This window comes from Camelus ferus, chromosome 4 (genome assembly GCF_009834535.1).
Source record: "Camelus ferus isolate YT-003-E chromosome 4, BCGSAC_Cfer_1.0, whole genome shotgun sequence".
Classification (NCBI taxonomy): domain Eukaryota; kingdom Metazoa; phylum Chordata; class Mammalia; order Artiodactyla; family Camelidae; genus Camelus; species Camelus ferus.
In genome coordinates this window covers 46244732-46267852 of record NC_045699.1, presented here as the reverse complement: position 1 = coordinate 46267852, position 23121 = coordinate 46244732, and the positions used below count along the sequence as shown (strand labels likewise).

The 23121-nt window shown below is 46.8% G+C and overlaps 1 protein-coding gene across 3 annotated transcripts in view; it reads left to right on the top strand.

Annotated features, from left to right (window-relative positions):
- Positions 1 to 23121, top strand: part of GABBR2 (gamma-aminobutyric acid type B receptor subunit 2) — a 352698-nt gene that overhangs the window by 183582 nt on the left and 145995 nt on the right. For all 3 annotated transcript variants that reach the window (XM_014559751.2, XM_006185246.3, XM_032478052.1), the window contains 2 exons: positions 5483 to 5584; positions 17705 to 17770. In XM_014559751.2, coding sequence (XP_014415237.1) covers positions 5483 to 5584; positions 17705 to 17770 — 168 coding nt within the window. The remainder of the gene's footprint in view (positions 1 to 5482; positions 5585 to 17704; positions 17771 to 23121) is intronic.

Genomic DNA, 23121 nt, shown 5'->3' with positions numbered 1-23121 from the left:
CCTGATTGAGAGCCTGAGGTCTAAGAAAACTGCATGCCAAGTTGGCAGGGGGCTGAACCCCTGGCCTCCTGACCTCAGGCTCCTTACATTGCCTTGCTGGAGGATGAAGGGTGTCCAGGGCTGAGGTGGAGGATCTGTTAGAACAGGGAGTTAATTGGCCCGGCCTGTGGGCAGCGGAAACTTGCAGGGGGATAGGAAACTGACAGGGCCTACAGATATGGTCCTGGGACCCTGAAGCAAGGTTAGTGTGGGTAGAGAGAACAGCCTAACCCACATGGCAGTTACTCAGGGTAGGGGCACATAATACACTTATCTCATATGGCCAATCACTGGGTGATTTCTAGAGACAAGGAGCATCATCTGGGCAGCTGATACATGTTAGTGAAGAGGTGCAGGCTTCAGAACAGGGAGAGGCCTGCAGGTGGAATTGCACTGGAGACTGCTCAAAGGTGGTGACAAGCCTCCCTGATAGAACAGAGCGGACCCACGTTATGCTTAAAATGGGTCCTGTGGAGTCAGTTATGCTAAGCCAGAAAATTCTCCCGGTCTGTTCACCTGCACTCCTTTCCTAATACCACTAGCTTCACATGTCTTCCTCTGATCCCCCTTTCCTCCCCACGCCTGTCCACTTCTCCCTCTACATTTTGCAGGACAGATGAAGACCAGCTGTGAGTTCCTGATGCCAAGCATGTGGATGGAGGCTGTGTGCTCAGTTAGAGGAGCGAGGCCATTGTGATGGCTTCACTGGAGTGACAAGTCCCTGTCACCCCTTCACCCCTTCACTCATGGTCCTGTGAAACAGCTGGGAGGGAGGTTGTGTGCAGACCCACTGGGCCCGCAGTTCAGACAGCTGATCTGACCTGATGGCACTTTCTCCCGCTCAGCCTGAGCAGGATCGTCCTCCATCTCTGGGCTTTCCCCCAAAGCCGCTGATTCTGCCTGGCTCTTGACGTCTTTCAAGATGTTGAACTTCCCTAGAGCTTGAAGTCTGGATTTGTATGTTAAAATTCTTAGATTTGGATGTTTGATTCCCAAGGCTACACGGGAGCCCTGAGGAGTCATTGGTGTCGCCTCTTATGGCTTTTACACCCCCACCCTTCCACCCCCTACCTCCATATCCATGGTCACCCAAAGGGCTCTTGGTCCCTGTCATAGCCACACCTCTCTCCTCTGAGTCTGAGCCACTTTGTCACAATCCCTGATAAATGCAACCAGAACTGAGTCCAGCACTCCAGGTGTGGCCTGGGGTGGACAGGCCAGAGGGCGATTGTCCTCTCCATCGTTCTAGATGTGATATCTTTTAAAATGCGGTTCCCAGTCCTACTCACACTTTTGGCAATTGCCTTACTCACATCAGCACATTCTGGGCTCTTGCTCAAGGGGAAAATATCCAAGCCATGGGAGGCATTTTTTCATACCACTATCAACGGTTTGCTTAAAACTTGTCCTGCCTCCTTCAGGGCGGTGGTTCTCAAACTTGAGCATGCATCAGAATCACCTGGAGGGCTGGTTAAAACACAGATTGCTGGACCCACCCCTAAGTGTCTGACCCAGTAGGTCTGAGGTGCGCCTGAGAATCTGCATTTCTAACACGTTCCCTCAAATGATGCTGGTGTTACTGATCCAGGGGCCACACCATGAGAACCACTGCCACTGCTTTAGGGACATGCCTTCTTGTATGACTTCACATCCACAGCCCATTCCAGTTCTTGGAGGAGAAAGTCAACAGCTATTGCCTCCAAGCCTATCCCTCATTATTTATTCCTGGAGCTCTGACCCAACCTGCTCTCTCTGGTACCGAGTGACTTGGGCTTCTTTCAGATTTGCTCTTGTGGCCAGGGCCCGGATTCACTGCTCCAGAAGCAAGGAGAGTTCTTCCCTTAGGCTATCTCAGCCCTGTGGGCTGGCCTGGAGATCCAGGCCTTTAAGGACTCAGCCCTTCCTAATCCCCCTTCTAACAACACTAGGAACCCCACTTGTGGCCTTCCTCACTCCACTGGCAGCCCTGGCCCTCCCTTCCAGGTGATGGGCAGCCTTCTTCTCTGTTCCCTCCCTGCCCATCAGAAACCATCTTTCCCCCTCCCTTCCAGGATGGCCAGGGCCTTTCAGCAGATCAGACTCCTGATGGCTGCCTCCCTGGGCCCAATATGTAGATTAGGCCCCCCAGTGGGACCCTGGCTATCCTTGAGTGTGTGTGTATGTGTGAATGTATTTTATTATCTGGGGAATTAAGGATTACTCCTTTCCAGGAAGAAGATATTTCTGCTTTTATAATGGAGGTGAATAAAAAAAAATAGGATTCACTTTGCAGAAATGCAGTTTATAGCAAGCTGCTAAAAGACATTGGCCCCATTAAACAAGAGATACCTGCTGCTTCAGAAGGAAAAAAAAATAGGTCTTTTTTCTAATTTATTTAGTAATCTTTAATCAGTGCACTGAATGATCCTTCTATCCACATGTAAGAGTATGGATTTTTTTTCCTTGTGAGATAGATCATTACTTCTTTTCCTTGTTTTGGTTATTTTAAAATACCATTTATTACTAGTTTCTTCTATTTGCTTCCCCACTTCCCAGAAAAAAAAATCCATTAGAATAAATACTCGAGCGGACAGACTTCTTGGTGCTGAAATTATGGGCAGTGAGTGGCTGATTGCACCAACCATCTGTTCTGACCTGTTCTGGCTCATAAGCTTCAGGAACCGTCCACATCTGGCAGAGTCCAGAAGAGCCTGGGAGAATGCGGAAAGCACTGGACTGGGAGTCACACCCCAGTTTCCTCATTTGTGAAATTAGGGGCAGAATGAGATGACCTCTAGGGTATTTCAGTTTTGTTTGTTTTGAGTCCTGACCACCTATAAAATATTTTTTCCTGCCGTAATTATATATAGCTCTCTCACACACACTTACTCAGATAGAGCCTAGCCACTGATCACCTTGATGCCATGTCTTATGCATGGAAATGATCATTCCAGCTTTTAACCAGCTCAAATAACTTTAGAGTTTACGAAGCCATTCCACATCCTCAGTGTCCTTGCTGGGCCCTGTAACAACTCTGTAAGTTACATGCTTACACTTATTGCCCCCATTTTGCAGGTGAAAAGACTGAGACTCAAAAGAGCTCAGGTAGTTTCCCTATGTTTGGGTGGTGTGCAAGTGAAGAGCCGAGGCTTGACTGGGCATGGCTGGTCATGTGTGCGCTGGCTGCCTTGCCTTCCAGCAGGGGCGAGTTTGCACATTTTCTGTGTTTAATAATTGTTGTTTCTCCACGGCACCACTGTGACACACAGAACTAATAATGGAACCCCACCTGCATCCAGAAAGGATTTGAGGCAGCAGAAATAAACTGTAATGGCAAAGTCAACTTTTTTTTCCATCAGCTAGTTCCCAGTCTTCCGTCAAAATAGATGTAGGAACTAAGGATGGACAAGTTTCACCCTGACTGTGGCAGTTTCATTCTTTTTACAAAACATTTATTACAAAGTACTTCGAGCGAATCAGGAAACCACAGAATACCAAGCACCCATGGACTTGCTACCCAGAATTAATGTGTTCACATTTTGCTCTATTTGCATCATATTTCTTTTAAAGGAATGGAATACAGCAGTTCCCCTTGAAATCCAGTTTGTTCCGCTTCCACGGTGGTGGCTTCCCAGTGACCATCCTGCAACATTAGGGCCTAATTATTCAAAACATTTTGATATGTACATTGGAAGGATCTACCGATTGTTGAAACAAGAAGTGTTTCTTTTATTGTGGTAAAATATACAAAACATCAAATTTACCATTTTTACCACTTTTAAATTTGCAGGGCAGAGGCATTAAGTACTTTCATATTGTTGTGCAGCCAGCACCACCAGCCATCTCCAGAACTTTCCATCATCCCAACAGAACTCCGTATCCAATAAACAATAACTCCTCACTCCCTCCTCCCAGCCCCTAGAAGCCCTGTTCTCCTTTCTGTCTCTATGAATTTGACTACTGTAGGTCCTCGTCTAAGTGGAATCCTACAATATTTATCCTTTTGTATCTGGCTTATTTCACTTAGCATAATGTGTTCAAGGTTCATCTGTCTTGTAGCATGTGTCAAAGTTTTATTCCTTTTTAAGTCTGAATATTACTCCATCATATGTATAAAGCACAATTTGTTCATCCATTCATCTGTTGATGAATATTTGGGGTGCTTTTGGCTATTGTGAATAATGCTGCTATGAACATGAGTGTACAAGTATTTCTTCAAGTCCCTGCTTTCAATTGTTTTGGATATATACCCAGAAATGGAATTGCTGGATCATATGATAATTCTACAGTTAATTTTAACAGTGCACAAAGGTTCCAATTTCTTCACATCCTTATTAACACTTACTGTTTTGGGGGGGAGTTGATAATAGCCATTTCTTAATGGGTATGAACAAGAAGTAAGATCATCTGCTCTTAAAGAGGAAGAAACTGAAGCCCTAGGAAGAAAAGGGTCACACAGAGAGGCCGAGGTCACAAGCAAGTCAGAAACAGCAGGACCTGAAACCTGGGTCCCAAAATTCCCACCTGGTTTTTTCTACTAAAACACAGAGTCCAGTTTCCATTGGTTTATGTCACAGGGTACACAACATTTTGGACACAGGCCAGATACAGACTTCAGATTTATTTGGTTTGGTCCTTACTTTGTGTGTTGTGTGTGTTTTTAATTGAAAATCATATTAACATTTTAAAATGTAGGGGATCTTATATTTTAAAAATCTAGATTTCTGATTTCTCCTCTCAAATCAGAAAGCCTGGTAACTCTAGACCAACATTCTGGCATAGTATGTTTGGAGCCGAGCAGCAAGTGCCATCTTTAGGTGAGGCGCATGACCACCAGTTTGCCACAGCCCCCATCACCCCCTAGTGTCTTTCTACACAGGCCACAGGCTGCTTCACACACTGGCGAGTCCCTGTGAGCATGGAAGTTTGCAGCTCTGTTTTCCAAGCACATAGATGTTAGTGATTCTGCATGCCAGCAGACACGTAGTTGTGTCTAACATCACAGGCTGCTTCTGTACCCCCTTACTCTTTCCTCTATTCTGAATATCTCAGCTATTTCTTCACCCTAGAAATGAAGTAGTATTGCAAGTAAATAATGCAAAATATAAACAGAGATGTATTTGACTAATCTGATTTGGAGACAGTATGAAACACCAGCATGAAAATCCAAAGACTTGGATGTTCATCATAATTCTTCCAGGAAATTCCTGGGCAATTTTAGTTAAGCCCCTTCCCTGTCTGGCCTCTTTATGCCTATGTGTCAACTGTGGGTTGGTGCTGGGGGATCTCCAAGGCCCCAGAGGGTGCTTTAGTTTATAATGAAGATAAAACCTACCCCTTTTGCACATTGCTGGAGAAAATTGCTTCGCCCATTTGAGCCATTTCCCAGGAGGAGTGAGCCGTCTGAACTGGCCCTTCCTGTGGCTGCCAGCACACCCACCCTCTGCTTTCTCTTTGCTGACAGGTGAGGAACGACCTGACCGGGGTTTTGTACGGTGAGGACATTGAAATTTCAGACACCGAGAGCTTCTCCAATGATCCTTGCACCAGTGTCAAGAAGCTTAAGGTAGGTGCCGCCATAGCCTGGGAGACAGATGGGCAGCATGCTCCTGGGGTTCCCCAGATCCCCTGACTTTGAAGGAGCCTCAAGTTCAGGCCATTTCATTTCATCCCTGGCATCTGAGACATGGGGAGAAGATCTCAGGAGCTGGCTTCCCTTCCTGTCCCCTTGCTTGCTGTCCCTCACTGGCCAGAGGTCTGATTGCCAGGTGCACAGCCACGTGGACCTTGCTCAGTGATCCTGTGTCTCTTTACCCAGCTGGAGGGGCAAGCAGGGCATGATTATTACCAAGTCTGTTGGGAAGAGGCTCGGAGAGAGGAACTGTCTTTCCCAAAGCCACAGCAAGGAAGAACTGTTGTTGGGACTGAAAGCTCAGTCTCCTGACCCCCTCTAGTGACACTCCAGGAACAGAAAGGTCAACCAGAAGTTTGCCCAGGTGTAACTAGTCCCTGTCATCTGTTCATTCCACAAACCCTCTCAATCACTGTGTTTGTGCTGGACCCTTTCCTGGGCTCACAGACACCATCAGACTTGCCTGTGTTGTCAGGTCGCTCAGAGCTGGTGAGGAAGGCAGATACGTCTCAGGGGAATCAGGAACAGAGGGACTGGGGAACAAAGGGAGAAGTGACTCGTCCTCCCCAGGGAGAGGGTTCAGACGAGGCTCCAGAGAAGGGACAGCCATGGAGGATGACCAGATGGGGACCTGCAGGAGCCCAGCAGGGAGGGAAGGGTGAAGATCAGAAGGCAGGGCAGCCATGCTTACTGTGCACTTGGGACCAGCAGGAATTCCAGGAGGTGGGAGTCTCAGGGGTGGAGCTACGGGAAAGATGCTGAGGCTGGAAACAGAGTTTGGAGCCAGTTTCCACAAGCCTTGAATGCCGAGATAAAAAGTTGGGTCTTTTATCCTGAGGGCAGCGAGGAGCTTCTGGGAAGCGGTAAGCAGGTACAGACAGAGTCGTCACCTTACTCTTCCACTCCTCACGTCTACATTGAAAGTTGTCTGAGACCCTAGATGCCAACTGCTGACATGGCCCTTCTCTCTTGGGCTGGCCCCGGGGTATACCAGTCAGTCAGAGCAGGTGAAAGTTTAGAGCTTACAAAGCCCTCAGTTCACAAATGGGGAGACTAAGGCCCAAAAATGGGGAGTAAGGGACCAGGGCACCAGGTGTTTGTCACCTTCTCAGGAGCAGACACCACATCTGCATGTGACATTTCAGCCCTGGGAGCCGTGGGTGGGGGTGGGGGTGGGGGCCTGATGCTGCGCTGACATTCTCCTGCCACCCGCAGTGTCTCCCCAGGGTGGGCACTTGAAATAGCTTCCTGCATCTCAGAGGTCCAGCGGAGTACTGTGGGCTTTAAAATTTAAAGAGCCTTTTGTATGGAGCAGAAGCATTAGTTGAAAGTCTACAAGAAATTGGGAATGGAATTCCCATCAACCATCCGACTCCAACAGAAGCAGGAGTGATAGTAACGATGCTAAAAACAGCAGCTGGCCTTTCCAGTGCACTGAGCAAGGGCCAGGCCCCATGCACAGCCCTTGACCTGCACTTGCGCATTCTGTCCTCTCCAAACCCTGGGGCAGAGGGAATCTTTGTATTCCTATTTCATGCATAGAGAACTTGAGGCTCGAAGAGGTTAAGGAACTCAACCCAAGTCACCCAGCTAGAAAGCAGTAGATTGGAATTCAAACCTGGATCTGGGCAACACCGTGGTCCAGCTTCTCCACCACCCTGCACAGCTGCGGTTCTGAGAAAGGATTCCAGCATCACATAAGTTCGGGAGAGCAGAGCCAAGGACAGCACGCTCAGTCTGTTGGCAAAGGATCCCCTCTGCATGGAGTGTTCTTCCTCCAGAACCCGCATAGCCCCTTCTTGCACCTTCTTCTAGTCATTTCTCAGTTGTCCCCTTTTCCCAGAGGCCTTCCCTGAGTGCTTTATTTAAAATTAAAATCCCTACCCCTCATGCTCCCACTCCCCCTTTCTGCTGATTTTCTCCTTTTCACCGATGGGCATCTGTGTCAGTTTCCAGGGGCTGCCATAACAAAATACCACAAACTAGGTGGATTAAAACAACAGAAGTTTATTCTCTTACATTCTGGAGGCTAGAAGTCCAAGGTCAGGGTGTCAGCAAGGCCATGCTCTCTAGAAGGTTTGGGGGCTCTTCTACCTTGCTCTTAGCTTCCGGTGTCACTGGGTGTCCTTGGCATTCCTTGACTTGCAGCTGTGTAACTCCAGTCTCTGCCTCACCTGGCATCTCCTCCCTTTCTCTTCACGTTGTCTTCCTATTAGGACACTAGTCACGTGGGATTAGGAGCCTACCCTACTCCAGTATGACATCATCTTAACTAATTCCATCTGCAACAACCCTGTTTTCAAATGAGGTCACATTCTGAGGTATTGGGGGTTAGGATTTCAATATATCTTTGGGAGACACAGTTCAACCCACAACAATGTCTGGCGTCCTATTCATTTTATCTGGTGGTATTGTTATCTGTCTCCTCCCACTAGGAAGTAAGCTCTAGGAGGCAACAGTTTCTGTCTGTCTTGGTCACTGTTTTATCCCCCATCACCTGGAACCAAAACTAATTTGCTCAACAAATTTGCTGAGTGTGTGCAAATAAAATACCAAGTCTGGACAGGCAAAACCAAGAGAGGACACAAGGATAAAATACTCAGGAACAAAGAAAAGTAACTTCTGCAAAGCTCAAAGAAAAAGCAAATCTCTGGTTTCCCATGGGATAAGATAGAGAAGGAGGTACAGAGAACAAGGAAGAAAACTAATTAGCAAATAGCATAATTTAAATCTGCATTGGAGGTAGTAGAAAGCAGAGTTAATGCCAAGGAAAATAAAAATCAGTCATATGGAGGACAAACTGGAAATACTTTTCCAGAATTCTGAGGAAGTGGTCAAAGAGATCAATCTGATGAGAGGAAAGATAAGTTATGGATAGTGGAGAAGGGAGATCCCATGGGAGAACCAGGACAAATGAAACAGAACCAAAATATAAAACAAAATAGGCACCCCAGTATCGGCAAGCACACCTACTACCCAGATCTTGGTTTCTAATACCTCCACGAACAGGAACCAGGGCTCCTCCGAGGGATGACTGATTCTCGGACTAGGACAGGAATATACAAGATGACCCTGGAGCATCTTGTCATGCCAGAAAGTTAAGGATGTGCTCAAAACAACGACGCACAGTGATGGGGGTGTGTCAGAAGAATACAGCAGCCAACTGAAAGAGCTCCCAATAGCCAAGGCTGGGACATTTGAGCAATGAAATGAAAGTAGTATTGGATTATAATCCAAAGTATAAAATAAATATTCACGAGTTGATACTGATTGAAAAAGTAAATGGGAGAGAATAGACAAATCCTCTGTGCCAAAGAATTCCAAATAATTTACGTAGGTATTTCAGACCCAAAGAGGTAGAGCAGAATGACCCACTTGTTAAACGACTTGAGGATGAAAAGGAGGAAAAAAGAGCATCTTTATATTGGAAGAATTGGACAAACACTACTGCAGCCCGGTGGCCAAGGTCAGCATTAACAGTGATAAGTCATGTTGATAGTATGTCCCCTTGATGTGATGTGGTTGGTGATCTTTCTCCCCAAAACCCATAACCCCAGTCTAACCAGGAGAAGAACATCAGGTGAATTCTAGTTGGAGGACATCCTGCAAAATACCCAACCAATACTCCTCAAAACTGCCTGGGTCTTCAAAACTAAAGAACGTCTAAGCCAAAAGGAGCCTACAGAGACCTGACGATGAAATAGAATGTGGTATCCTGGAAGGGATCTGGGAATACAAAAAAGACACTAGAGAAAAACTGAGAAAATCTGAATAAAGTATGAGCTTTAGTTAATAATGAATTGATATTGATTCATTAATTGTAACAAATGTACCATAGTAACATAAAATGTTAATAATAGGGGAAACTGGGTGGGGGACACATGGCAACTCTCTATACTCTCTTTGTGATTTTACCATAAATCTAACACTTCTCAAATAAGAAGTTTATTTTTTTTAAATAGGAGACAAACTTAAGTGGGCTCAAGAGAGATCTACTAGATTGGACCATACAAAATTGCCAGTATGCAACCATTTTGGAACTACAAAATCAACAGTTTCATAAGGAAATTGTGCCAACTCTATGTGCAGACGAGCTGGCCTTTCCTCCCTGTAGCAGAATGGGTGAAAAGAGAATCATCCCCAGACACGTTTTTGCAAAGGTCTTGCAATACAAACATAAGGGGGGAATCTACAAGTACCTAGACGAGGAAAAACAGATTTCCCACAAAGGTGTAAAATCAGGCTACCTGAACTCCCTGCAACATTCGAGCCTAGAAGCAATGGAGCAACTGGGAGACTTTCTCCAATGTGTGAGGCTCACATGATGTACTAGCCAGCTGTCCTTCTTGAAGTTAATCCTTGAAGTCCTACGTCAGCCCTCCGGGAATGACAACAAACTATAGCTGAGGTCGTGACAGAAACGGCTGAGCAGGGACCACCGAAACAAGTGGAAAGAGAGCTAAGTAGTTGTTATGAAAAGTTGTTATAAAAGAATATGCAGATGCAGAAATTCATTTGGAAAGCAAACATGCATATATACATAATACAAATAGATACTGTAATAACAGTAATTGAGATATAAAAACCCAGATTCCATTAACAGAGCCAAAGAAGTGAGTAAAAAGATATTGGATGCTTAACTCCTGGTTCTTAAGTAGAAGAGAGACTCAAAAGAGACTGTTTTGCTGATGAGTTTCATAATTAGAAAAATATAAGTTTAAGAAGGCTTTGAATAACTTAATGGTAAATATACTGTAATGCAGAGCCTGAAGCTCCTGAAACACGAAAGGTAAAAGCAAAGAAAATCTAGTCCACATACCCGAAAAGCAGAAAGCCAACGTGAAAACCAGAAGGCATAAACTGTAACTGCAGACCAAATATGTTCATTCTGATCATAAATTCAAATAGGTCAAACTCCCTATTAAGGGGCAAAGACTTTCAAATTGTGTTTTGAACAACTAACTATAGTTCTATTTACAACAGACCAAGTGACACAGAAAGGTCCACGGCTGGGCAAAGGTGTATCAGGCAAACCAAACTGAAGCAAGAATCCAGTGTTCACACTGGAGCAAAGAGAATTCAAGGTACAGGCGTTAAACAGGATTAAGGAGAGTCGTTTTCTATAGATAAGAGTACGATTCACCCTGAGAGTAGCACACTCATGGGCCATTATTGTTCTAAATTACATCTCACTGAAATATATAAAGAAAAGCCTGTTAGAATACAAAGGAGAATTGACAGAAACACAATAGTATTGGGAGCCACAACATCTCTCTCAGTCTTGGACGGATCAGCTAGGCAAAAATAAGCAAGAACATAGAGGAACTGAATAATGGAATTAATCAGGCTGATTTAGCAGATATGTATCAAAGTTCATCTAAAAGAAAGTTGGGAAATAAAACCATGTCTGTGTCACGAAGACCCCAGGCCTTTAAGCTCATTCCAGGCTGTTTCAAACAGGCGCCTTGAAAGTTAACTGTCGCCAGGCTGGGCTAGGAGGCCACCCCCTGCACTGGCCAGAGACTGCCCTGGGTGTTCCTTTGGTGCCCGTACTGAGGAGCTGGGCTCTGCGGGGGAGGGCACCAGGCTCCAGACATGCCCCTCTGTTCACTTCAGTTTCTTTATCGGCCTTCCCTGGAGCCTCCAACCCATCATTCAGGATTCAGACTCTCCCCGTTTTATAAAACAGTTGACTGATTATATTTAAACCTTAATTCTACCTGCAATGTTAGTTCCCCCTCGCCGTGTCACGTGGCTTATTCACAGGTTCTGGGGATTAGGACATGGACATCTTTGGTGGGCCATGATTCCGTCTATCACAGGAAGACCAGAAGGATAGGCCTTGAGGGGGACTGTTCCCACTTTGCTCCATGGCAGAATCCTAGTGGGAGTTTCCCCTCACCCCACTGGCCACAAGCCCTGCCTGAACCTGAGGTTCATATATACAAGCACCCTGAAGGGACACAAAGCTATAGAGTAAATGTGGTGCCTCATCTCAGCAGGCTAGTTTTGTGCAAAGATGTGGGAAGAAAAAGCATTATTTTTATCTTAAGATAAACATAGATATGTTATTGGCATGCTCAGTATATGTGAATTTTCGGGATAAAATAATAAACTTTAAAGAAATGCCATGCTTTGCCAGTGGGCTGCTATGGGCTATTCCCTCTTTCACTCCTGTCCTTAAGAGTGTATGTCTCCTCCTTCTCTGCCTTTAGGGACACTTCTGCGGGGGGGAGGGGGAGTCTAAGAAAGACTAATTTTAGCTAAATAAAAGAGAATACTTATTTTGGGTGTGGAATCAGTCTGTCCGAGCCAAAATGGACTTTGGAAGAACATATAGGTTAACTGTCTCAGGCTTACCCCAGATCTCACAACCAGAGTTGGGGAGCAGGAACAGGCCTGGGCTGTTGACCTCTTCACCAGTGCCCCCTGCCCCCGGTCAGGCCACCTCCCAGCCTGCATCATGGCTGGCCTCTAATAGCTCGGCCACCTTAGGACTCGTAGCATCTCACCCCTTTCTACAACATCAAACATGGTCTCATTTGATTTTTCAGCAGCCCAGTGGGGTAGTGGGGTAGTGAGTCTGTGGGAAACCAGGAAGCTATGAAACGCGGGCCGAGACAGATGCACAGGTGGCAGGAGATGCCGGATAACCTAGAGGTCAATGTCAGGGTCAACCTTGACCTTCTCGCAGGACTCCACACTCCTGTCACAGGGAAGGCAGGATGGGTAGCTTTCTGCTTTTCTGCTCTTTTAAATGCACGCTAGCTATTTTAATGTCTCAGGACTACACTTGCTGCTCTTGTCCTTCCACTTCAGAATCTGTAAGACTTTTCTCCATGAGTTGTTGCTGCAGACTGAGCGCTGAGCCCCAGCAGCTCAGGCCCCGTGGGGCTGGCCTTCTTAGCCTAGGAGGTGATATATGGGGGTGAGTGGTCAAGTGCTTAGGCTCTGGGGCCAGACCCACCTTAGGTTGAGGCCAGTGCCACTTCTTATCCTTGTGACCTGGTGTCTTAGGTTGAACTGCCTAGAAACAGAGCCTGGGATTCTTGTAAAAGTGATTTACAGCAAGTGCGCACGAGAAGGGGAGAGAAGCAGGATAAGGCGGAGGGGAGCTAGGCTAGAACACCTCTTGGCTGGAGACTGGTTTGACCTGGCCCCACCAGGCCTCTGGAGCATGGCCTGCACCGTAAGCTGGTCCCACCTTTCAGCAAGGGGGCTGGAGTTTTCTACCTGTGTGAATCAGTCACTGGCTGCTGTGGGGTGTGGGACACAGCATGACCTCCTTGGGCCAGGAAACTCCCCTTGGCTTAGGGAAGTACTCCAGAGAAGGGGGTGAGCTGTAAGTAGCCCACCCCCACTGCAGCTGGGAAGGGTGCACCAGCCCTGAGGAGGGGATACGCAGGACCCACAGTGTCTGCTGGGCCTACGAAAGTTGCTAAAGTCTTTGGGCCTCAGTTTGCTCGTGAAACTATCCAGAGTGGGCATAGTAATAGCACCTACCTCCTAGGACCATGGCTGGGAAGATCTCGGGAACTGTCATTTATTTTGATTTTGCTAGGATCCCCTGCAAAATGGGGGTTACACACCAGTGCTTTGAAATGAGTCATCCTTCTTAAGTGTCATTTTTATGTGTGTGTGCTTTTAGCTCCCTTTAAGGGTCCCACAGACAAAGGGGTTCTAGATAACGTGAGAGGGGCTCAGAAAGGGGAAAGGAAATCCACCCACGGTTTGGCCTGAGCACCCCTCCCTGGGCTAAGCACCCCACGGCTGTTCCCTTCCCTTGTTTGCCCCTCCCTTGTGGGTGTGGCCTATTGAGGGTGTGAACATGGGTCTCCACTATGGTCCACGACCTTAGATCTAGCCTCTCAGAAGAAGTTGTCTTTTGTCTGACCTTAGGAAACCTACTTTCACTCCAGACAGCCGCCTGCAGAGCCAAGAGTCCATGGTGGGGATTTTTGAGAACCTGCCCTCTACCATGTTTCTGACATCACAGCACTGTTCTGCCCGCTCATCCTCAGAGACGGTCATAGCTCTTCTTCCCAACCCCCTGGCACACCTTCCACTTCCCCCAAGCCATTTCAGCTGCAGAAGAGTGTATGCTTATACCCCTGGCAGGGAGGTGGGGAGGCTTGGCCAGAAGCAGGGTCCATTGCCAACACAAAATTTCTACTTCCTCTCTCTGTATTTTCAGGAAAATATAAAAGTTACGCAACATTGCAAAGTGGGATTCTGGAAGTTTTGTGAAAGTATGAATGTGTTAAAAACTTTTTAAGTTTCTTCCAATCCAAAGCCTTTCCCCTCACCCCCAAATCTTCTACTAAATTACTACTCTAGAAAGAAGGACCAGGTATATCTGTGCTTTTCTTACTCTCAGGACTACTACTTATGCCCTGGGAGTACATATATCCCAATTTAAGGAGCACCTTAAACTCTATATGCTGCTCTCAAGGTTCCCCTAAGGATCCCAGCCCAGTCCCATCTGCCTTTGTCTTCTCCCCACCCTGGGATCCAGGCTCCGGCTACACTGGGTGCTGGCTCGTCCTCTTTCCTCCCAGACTTTGCAGCAGCCTGTCCCACTTACTCACCATCTAGAATCGGAGTGGGTGCAAATAGCTCTCTGCATCAGGCACATTTCAGCTCTGGATAGGCTCTTTCTTCAGTGTCCTCTGATGGTCACAGGGCACCAAGGTGAGAGCACCAGTTTTGGGGTGCTGTGCTGGTTTGGGGAAAACCTTTTGCCTCTCTGGGAAGGGGTTAACTAGATCAATGATCCCTTGGGCCCTATCCAATCCTAACAGTTTGGGAGCACACAACCAAGCAGTCCATGCACCTTGGTTGTCATGACAACAGAGACACTAAATGGTCCACAAGTGGCAGAGTGGGTTATTTGTCTGTCAGCAGGTGGTCAGGCAGTCAGCCATGAAGTTGTGGGTCCTTCTGTTCATTCAAGAAATGGACATCGTGAACCCAACCAGACCCTGGGCCCTAGGCTAGCAAGATATTAGTGCAGTTGATGATAATAACCACCAGCTACTAAATAACCACTGTGGGCCAGGCGGTGTGCTTGGGGCTTCACACAGCATTCACTCACTTAATCATGCATTCCATACTTATTTATTGATAAATATGTGTTGTGCCCTGTTCTGGGAGCTGGAGACCAGAGATGAATCAGGTTACCTCAGTGCAATGGTGAAGACAGACTGGTGGACCTGGGCCATGGTAGAGGGAAGTACAGAGTGCTCTGGGCCACCAAGCCTGATGGGACAGAGACGGCGTCTCAGAGCAGGGCTGCCTGAGCTAAGGCGTGAAGCAGGAGTACCAGCAGCTCTCCAGGCAGAGCCAGTGGGTGGGAGGGAATGGCATTCTGGATGGATGAGCTTGTAGAAAGGGGACAGGGTGAGAAAATGAATGAATGAATAAGTGAATGAGTGAGTGAATGGATGGCAGACCATTTTAGAGAACCCCAGGTAGTTCCTTCTCTCTGCTGTGGAGTAGTGAGAAATGTGACTTGAGACATGAGCAGGAGTCAGCTGGTAAAGAATCTGCAGTGCTCTGAGGAGCTTAGAAGTTGATCTTAGAGGTAAAGCTCAAGGAGCCATGGAAAGATTTTACACCATCAGATTTGAATCTTGGAATGATCCCTTCGTCTGCTCTGTGGAGACTGGGGTGGACGGGGCAAGACTAAAGGCAGGGGTCCAGCTAGGAGGCCATAGTGGTTCACGGAGTAGGGAATAATGGCTATGCCCAGGGGAGTGGGCCTGGAGAGATGGGGGTGATTCAGGCACTGGTGAGCAGACAGGACCAACAGGCCCTGGTTATGGCTAGGATGAGGAAAGGAGGAGTCTAAGATGACTCTCAGGTTTCTGATCTGGGGGAGTGGGAGATTGGCAAAACAGCATTCTAGAAATGGACAGTATAGGAAGGGGAAGGGGCACGTTGGGAATGAAGATGAGTTCAGTTTGGAACATGTTGAGCTTAAGGTGCCTGGGGAATCCAAGTGGAGGTGTCCAGGGGACAGCTGGAGAAAAGTCTGGGCTGGGAAGAGAGGTTTGGGAGCCCATAGCACACAGTGGGGAGTTGTGGCTGGGGTCATGAATGAGATTGCCCAGGGAGAGTGATGAGGGCAGAACTGTATGGAACAGCAGCATTTAGGGATGAGCAGAAAGATGAGAAACTGACTTAGAGTCTGAGCAGGAATGACCAGGAGGAAGGAGGGAGCCAGGAGAGAGCATCATAGAAGCCAGTGGGTGGGTTTCATTGTCATGAATCCTACAACCACCAGGCAGAGTAGGGAGTATTATCCCTGTTTCAGAAATGAGGAAATCAAGGCTCTGGGAGATTTAAGACCCAGGGTCATGCAGCTGGTCAGTGCTGGAGCTGGAATGTGAACCAAGGTCTGATTCCAAAATCCAATAAGCTGTTTCTTCTATACCATGTTTAGCAACACAGGCTTGGCACAAAGTAGACGCTCCATGAGTGTTTGCTGGATGGATGGTTATGGATAGGTGAATACCGTTAGTAGCAAGAAATGCTAAAAACAAAAAAAAATTTTTTTCAACAAACAAGCAGAAAGACCCTGGAGTGTGCCCAGGAACATGGCCACAGAACGGAAGGAAGCAGCTTAGAACTTTTTATAGCATTGCAGACATGGTGATGACAAAGGCTTGCCTTCCTTCAACTGCTCTGGTAACGATCTTTTAAAGTCCTTTCAGAGCAAGTTTTTTTTCTTCTTTCCATTCTTGCTTGCAAACGAAAGATGATTTTAGAATCCAAGCCTTTTTTATTTTGCTAAAGTACATGATGAGTAAAATGGCCTCCCAGTCAGCACTTTCCAATTTTGAAAGATGCTAAAAACTGATCTTTAAAGGCATGTTTCTCTTCTTTATGCATCAAAGGGCCTTGAGGCCTGCTGGAAAGGACGGGATAAATGGCAGGAAGGTGGCACCACCTGCAAGGTTGAGCCTCAGTACAGAGGGCAGGCCTGAGATGGGGAGCAGGCACGTGGGCAGGAGCCAGGCTGGCCGCCTGGAGGCTGCCTGTACTTCCTGTTCTCTATGGGGGCGGGGCCCAGCCTGGATCCCGTCCCCTAGAAAGCAACCAAGAACCCCTCACCCTGACCCAGGAGGGAGCATCAGGCATTCAGTTAATGTTTGTGGAGTGAATAAATGAATCATAGGAGCTATGATACAATGTATACGTGTTAACTGCATTGAGATAATAAGATAATAAATAACCATTTATAGAGCTGTTGAATATAGATCTTCCTTTGAAATAAAGGGAGATGGATGGGTTGGGAGAAGGTTATAAAATACTAATTCTAGCTGGTGTTTACTCTGTGCCAGGAGCTCTGCTAAGCACTTTATGAGGATTATCTCATTTAGTTGTCTCAGCAGCCCTCTAAGAAAGGACTGCCATTATCCGCATTTTGCAGATGAGGAAATTGAGGCTAAGATGGGAAAAGGAGCCGCTTGAGGCCACTGGAGTGGAGCTGAGATTTGAACAAAGTTCAGAACTTGAGAAGACTCTGCAACTTCTTAATTGGGAAGCTCTGTGGGCTCCAGGAAGGCAGAAAAGTCTAGAATACTGGGGGAGGAGTTGGCTGGGAACTTGTTTCTGTTGCCAGCCCCCCCGGGGACCTTGGAAGTTCCCTTCTCTCCTGTGGCCTCAGCTTCCCTATGTGTAGAGTGAGGACGGAGAGTCAACCCTGTCTCAGCGCCCCGCAGGGTTTGCCATTGGAGGAGAGCAGGGAGCAGTGCCAAGGCCCCACAGAGCCATCAGCTTCAGCTTCCAGCCTGTGCAGACTTGCCCCAGGGTTTTCCCATGAGACCAGGGAGGGCCAACAGCAGGTGCTGAGGGAAAGCTGGGCCCAGAGAAGGCTGGTGATCCAGGCCAGGCTGGGATAAGGGGTGTGGTTCTGCCCTGCCCGCCCTGCTCTGGAAGAGCTCTCACTGGGGAGCCTGGAGCACGTGAATATTCCCTGCCCATGGCCCCGAGCCTTCTGGGCTGTGCCGATCACATGCTCACCTTCACACCCTGTCCTTCTGTCCACAGGGCAACGACGTGCGGATCATCCTTGGCCAGTTTGACCAGAATATGGCAGCAAAAGTGTTCTGTTGTGTAAGTAACATTTTGGTCGTGTCATTTGTGTTTTTGAGAAGGTTCACAAAGCTTTTTCTCAGATCATTCTCCCTGCCTGTTCCAAGAGGGGCACCACAGGGCCGGAGTCCGGGGAGTTGGAGGTAGAAGTGTTATTCTCACTGCTCTGTCTTCTTTTCAGGGCGCTAAAACGCCAGGGCTCAGTACAGTGCAGTCATAGGGGGAACCAGAAACCTTGATTTACCAAACCCACTGTCTGACCATTGCCTTAGTGCTGCCTGCTAGTTCTAAGTCCCCTCGACCCAGCCTTGCTTAGTGGAGCAGTGCCATGTGCGCCCCACAGAGGAAGGCGCCAGATTCCAGGGGAGATGAGGCTGCCTCAGACCCCTCCCTGCCCTGCAAGCAGGGCTCAGAGGCTCGGGTTTTGAACAAACTGTCAACTGTTCAGTATCTACCCCTGAGTCCTTCTAATTATCTGGTGTGTGATAGGTGACAAAGGAGATTTTTAAAACTTATTCCACTTAATTTTTTCCATAACCATGTGAAGCTACTCTCATTACCCTGCTTTATAGATGAGGAAATAGAGGCCCAGAGACGTGAAGGACCTTGTCCAAGGGACAGTTCATGGCAGAGCCAAGGCTCCATCCTCATTCACCTGAGTCCCAGTCAGATCCTCTTTTCTCCACATCATGTTCTGACCCGAGCATACATAAGAGCTCTAACACAGGAAGTGTGTCTTCCGATTTTGATGCCCTGGCCCCTCCTCCACCCCAGGGTCAGGAGAGAATTCATCAGAATGAGAGGCTAGTTATGTGAGTCATCGTCTACCCAATAAGCTCCTCCTCTTGGACTGTGGTTATTCTAGGTGTACACTCTGGTGATAGGCCACAGCCCTCTGTTCTTCTTGACCCTTTGTCAGTAACTTAGATGAGATTATAAAAAGCAGGCTTATAGGAATTTTAGAAGCTGTGAAATATGTTGGATGACAGAGCCAGGGTGCAAAGAACCTTAATAAGCTGGAATGTTTGATTAAATCCAAGAAGATTAAATCTAATGGTCTTAATATAAGGTTATATTAGAACAAATTGGGCGGCCTGTGTCCAAGATGGTAGAGGCATAGCTGAGGAGAACTGTGTGTGTTTAGAACAAGAGAAACTTTGGAGTCTCAGTTGCCTCAAGGTTACTGTGAGTAACCAGTGTGAGCAGAGCTGCCGGGGAGCCAAGGTGACCTCAGTCTCCACATTCACACCCAGAACGGGTGGACCCTTTGCCCTCTGCTGAGAGACCCCACCTGGGGTGTCCTGCTCAGCTCCTGGAGCCACATTTTAGGAGAGATGCAGGAACTGAAAAGAGACCGGGAGAAGGAGAGAGCAGTGGCTGGAAGCCACAGTTCCACAGGGATATTTCATCGGGAAAGCTAAGGAGCAAAGCAGGAACTGCCTGATTATCTCTCAGAATAGCAGGGAGGAGGGAGAAGTTACAGGCTGACATTTCAGGAGACCCTAGATGAAGCTTAGCACTCAGAAATCAGTCTGCTTGGGCCTGAACTCCTGGTGTGCAGCTTAGTAACTGAATTTGGACTTCTTAACACTTTCTGAGCCTCAGTTTTCTCATCTGTAAAGTGGGGATAATAATAACACCTGTCTAACAGGATTGCTGTGAAGATTAAATGGGCAAAAACATTTTGCATAGTGCCTGATGTGCAGTGAGTCCTCAGTAAATGTCAGCAATCTTTTTTTATTTGTTTACATAAGGGCTCAGAGGATGGAATGGACTGCCATTGGGCTAGTAAGTTTACCAACTAATGGACTGCACAAGATTCTATTAAGCATCCTATGTTTTAGTTAAGGGTAACAAGGAGTTCCACACAAAAATCTAAGGAGGAGCATGAGGAAAAACTGAAAAAAAAGGAGCAAATTGATTTAACATGTTTTACTTCAAAACTCATAATGCCTTACATGTTACCATTTATGGTCCAGAAATGGCCCATTTAAAAAAGGAAAATAATGCTCCAAATTAGAGGATGTAATTTTTTAGAGAAGAAGCTGGGTTTTACCCCCACATATCCCCAAGGCCTTGCAAACAGCTGGCCCATGGTGTGTGATTGTTGACCAAATGAGAAAAAAATAAATAAAAATCATCCATGAAGACGCCACACTGGGCACTGGCCGTCTCTCATTTGCACAAAATGCAGAGAGACCTCCTGTTCTGACTTGAGCCAAATCCAAGCCAAGGCATGGCTGTGATTTCCCTCTGTGCCATGCACTGGGATTATTTTCCGAGTGGCACTTCCAGCGTGGTTTCCATATCAGAACAGAGTGCATGGCTATCTGCCTCTTGACCCAGTCCCAGGCTGCTTGCCTTCCACTCAGCACAGGACACCATCCCGCCTCATCATCCCACTTTCTTCTTTCCTCTTAGACTTTGGGTATTTTGAGATGGGCTTTCTCTGAGAGTCTTGCTGACTGCTTTATTTGTTGAGGAGTTTCTCAGAAGTTTTTGGTTGGAGATTTATTCCATGTGTCAGGCCCTCAGATGGATCTGCACTCCAGGACATTCATTCTTATCTGGCTAGGAAGGAGTTCTTCTGCCAGATCTGGAAGGTCTTGAGGAGAGTCTGCTGAATGTCTTCACGCTGGATCAAGACTCTGGCGTGTGATGGAAGGATGGGCTGCTCAGAACAGAGACCCAGGGAGAGAGCCTTTCTGCCCATCTCGGGGTCAGACACAACCAGGTGGACACAACCACGTCTTTGCCATCCAAATGCTGCAGTGCAAACTATGCAGCATGTTGCTGCGTTCTTGAGATTGGACCTGCCACCCAGTGGGAAAGCAGACTCCAGCAAACGCAAGGCCTATTTATAGCCCTGTGGCAAAATGTTCATTTTGGCTCCAGCAAAGGATGAGCATAGCCTATCACTTTTGTCTTCTTCTGTCTCCTTGGTGGTCTATTCTCAGTTCTCAAGCACTCTGACCTGGGTTCTGGCCACTCAGAACTCCTCAGGCCACTTTACAACTGCAGTCCCCGGCTGCCTCACCTCTGAAACAGAAGCAATGATCCCTGCCTTATCTGCTTCGTGGGGTTGTTGAGAAGCTTAAATATGGCCATCGGAGGGTGACCATCATCCCAATTGTTAACTGCTTTACCGATGTGAGGATTTATTACTATTATGGTTGTGAAATGTCTATAAAAAGCAAATGTTCTTCTTGGATGCGGAGGTGAGGAGGCAAAAGGAAACTTAATAAAAAGAGGAAATTGGATTTTTTAATCACATCATGGTTACCTGCCTGCAGCTAATAAGAACCAGCGTGGTTCATGGGACTAAAGAATGTGAGCTCAGGACTGCCCGTTATCACCTGGCAGGGCCCATTTGGTGGCCATTTCCTGAGACCACATTCCTACTAGAGGCAGAGAAAATGAAAACCAAGGTGACCAAGTAAACTGGAAATGCATTCATTCAGTCACTCTGCAACCATTTATTGGGTGCCCACTGCACACCAGGCACTGTGCTGAGCACTGAGGATCCTGGGAAGAGCAGACACCAACCCTCCAGGAACTCCCTATCTGGCAAAGGAGACAGACTGGGATACCAGGCAAAGATTCTTAAAGCTCACATGTCCAACAATCTCAGCTCTTCTAAATGTGGGAAAACAGAGTGGAGGCCCAGAGGCTTCTCTGCAGTTGCTTTGGACAGTAGATGCTATATTTAAGACCAGTCTACCTCTCTTGCAGGAGCGCCTTTTAGACCTTCTCTCAAAGCCTATGTACTTTTGCTCTACACATATACTTAACAATCCAGGCTCCCTGCTTTCTATAGCAGTTCAAAAGCAGCAAATTCAGAGTGAAAGTGACAGCCTAGACCTGACAGCTTGAAAGGAGACAAAGCCATAAAAAGTGCATCAAAAACTCCAAGAACAGTCTGGAGCCATTTGGCATATGGGTCAGTCTTCTTCATGTCCAAGAGCGCCACTCTGCATGGCCCGTAACAGTGGCTGATGTTCAGGATGAGACCATGAGGTACCAAAGGGAGAAGGGAACGAGCAGGAGCAGCTAAAATGTTCCTGAACGTGGTGTTGTCCAGGCATGGTGCACATATTTCCTCATTTGATTCCTGCACCAACCCGGTGAGATGGGATTTGCTTTCCATGGGCCATGAATGAGAAAAGAGAGGCCCAAGGCGTTGTGTGCCAGGGCTACCCAGCTGGTGTGTGGCAGAGAATCTAGTGCTGCTTGACTATCATTTTTTTTCCCCAGAGGATCAGTAGAAAAATTTTTATCTTAACCAAATTTGCTGAGATTCTAAACAAAATGTATTGTCATTCCAATGGACTGAGCTTCTGTTTTCTAGAAAATTCACTCACAAGGAACAGCTCCTAATAGGACAATGGCAGGTCAGTCAGGTATCACAGCAGATTCCTGAGAGGCTCCTGACTTCCTGCTCTGTGCTGCCTCTGAATTACCACATGGTCTTTGGTCTCAGAGAGTAATGCCGAGCTGCCTTTGCATCTGATCGGAAGACCTCCTCCTGTCCTTGCTCTAAGTCTATTGACTCTTACTCACCATACGTTCTCAATAAGTGGCACTATCTTGTCTCAACCTTTTAAGATTAAGAGAGCTTCCAAAAAGTTGTGTTTTGCTAAGAAAAGAAGGAAACTTTAAAAAAAAAAATGGACTTTGAATTTTGTCCCCTTGACTTAGTTGAATGTATTTGGGCAAATTCCTCGATCTCTGAGCCACAATTTCTTCATCTGTAAAATAGAGATACTAGCACACACCTCATAAAATGGAGATGATAGCACACACCTCATAGAGTTGTTGTGAGAATAAAATAAGGTAATGTATATAAATGGCCAAGTACATAATAAGGGCTTAACATGTCAGTTCCTCCCTGTCAGTGAAAGATGACAGTTGTGAAGTCTCACAGGTTCTGCCATTGGTTAAATAACCTGGGATCCTCAGGACAACCGTTTTGTTCAAAGGTCTAGCCCCAAGAGAGGATTTGGGATGATCTTTCATAAAAAAAAAAAAAAAAAGTGTCTGTGGAATAAGCCCCGTTTATTAGAGGGAAGCCCAGAAGACTGCCTTCTTTTGTTGAACTGTGATTTTATTATGTCATGGTAATATGAAGGCTCTCCGTGTTTTCTACAACAGTTTTGATTGGGACATTATACATAACATTATAATATAGTTGCTGGAAAAAATGACTATGCTCTGAGGCTGCATTATGAGAAGTACAGTGTCTAGAATGTGGGAGGTGAAAGTCCCGTATCATTGGAGGAGTCTAGAGAAGAGGCAATGTGATCACTGCCTTGAGATAGTTGAAGGGCTCTTTTATTAAACAATTTCAGTTTAATCTGTGGAGGCTTCACTGA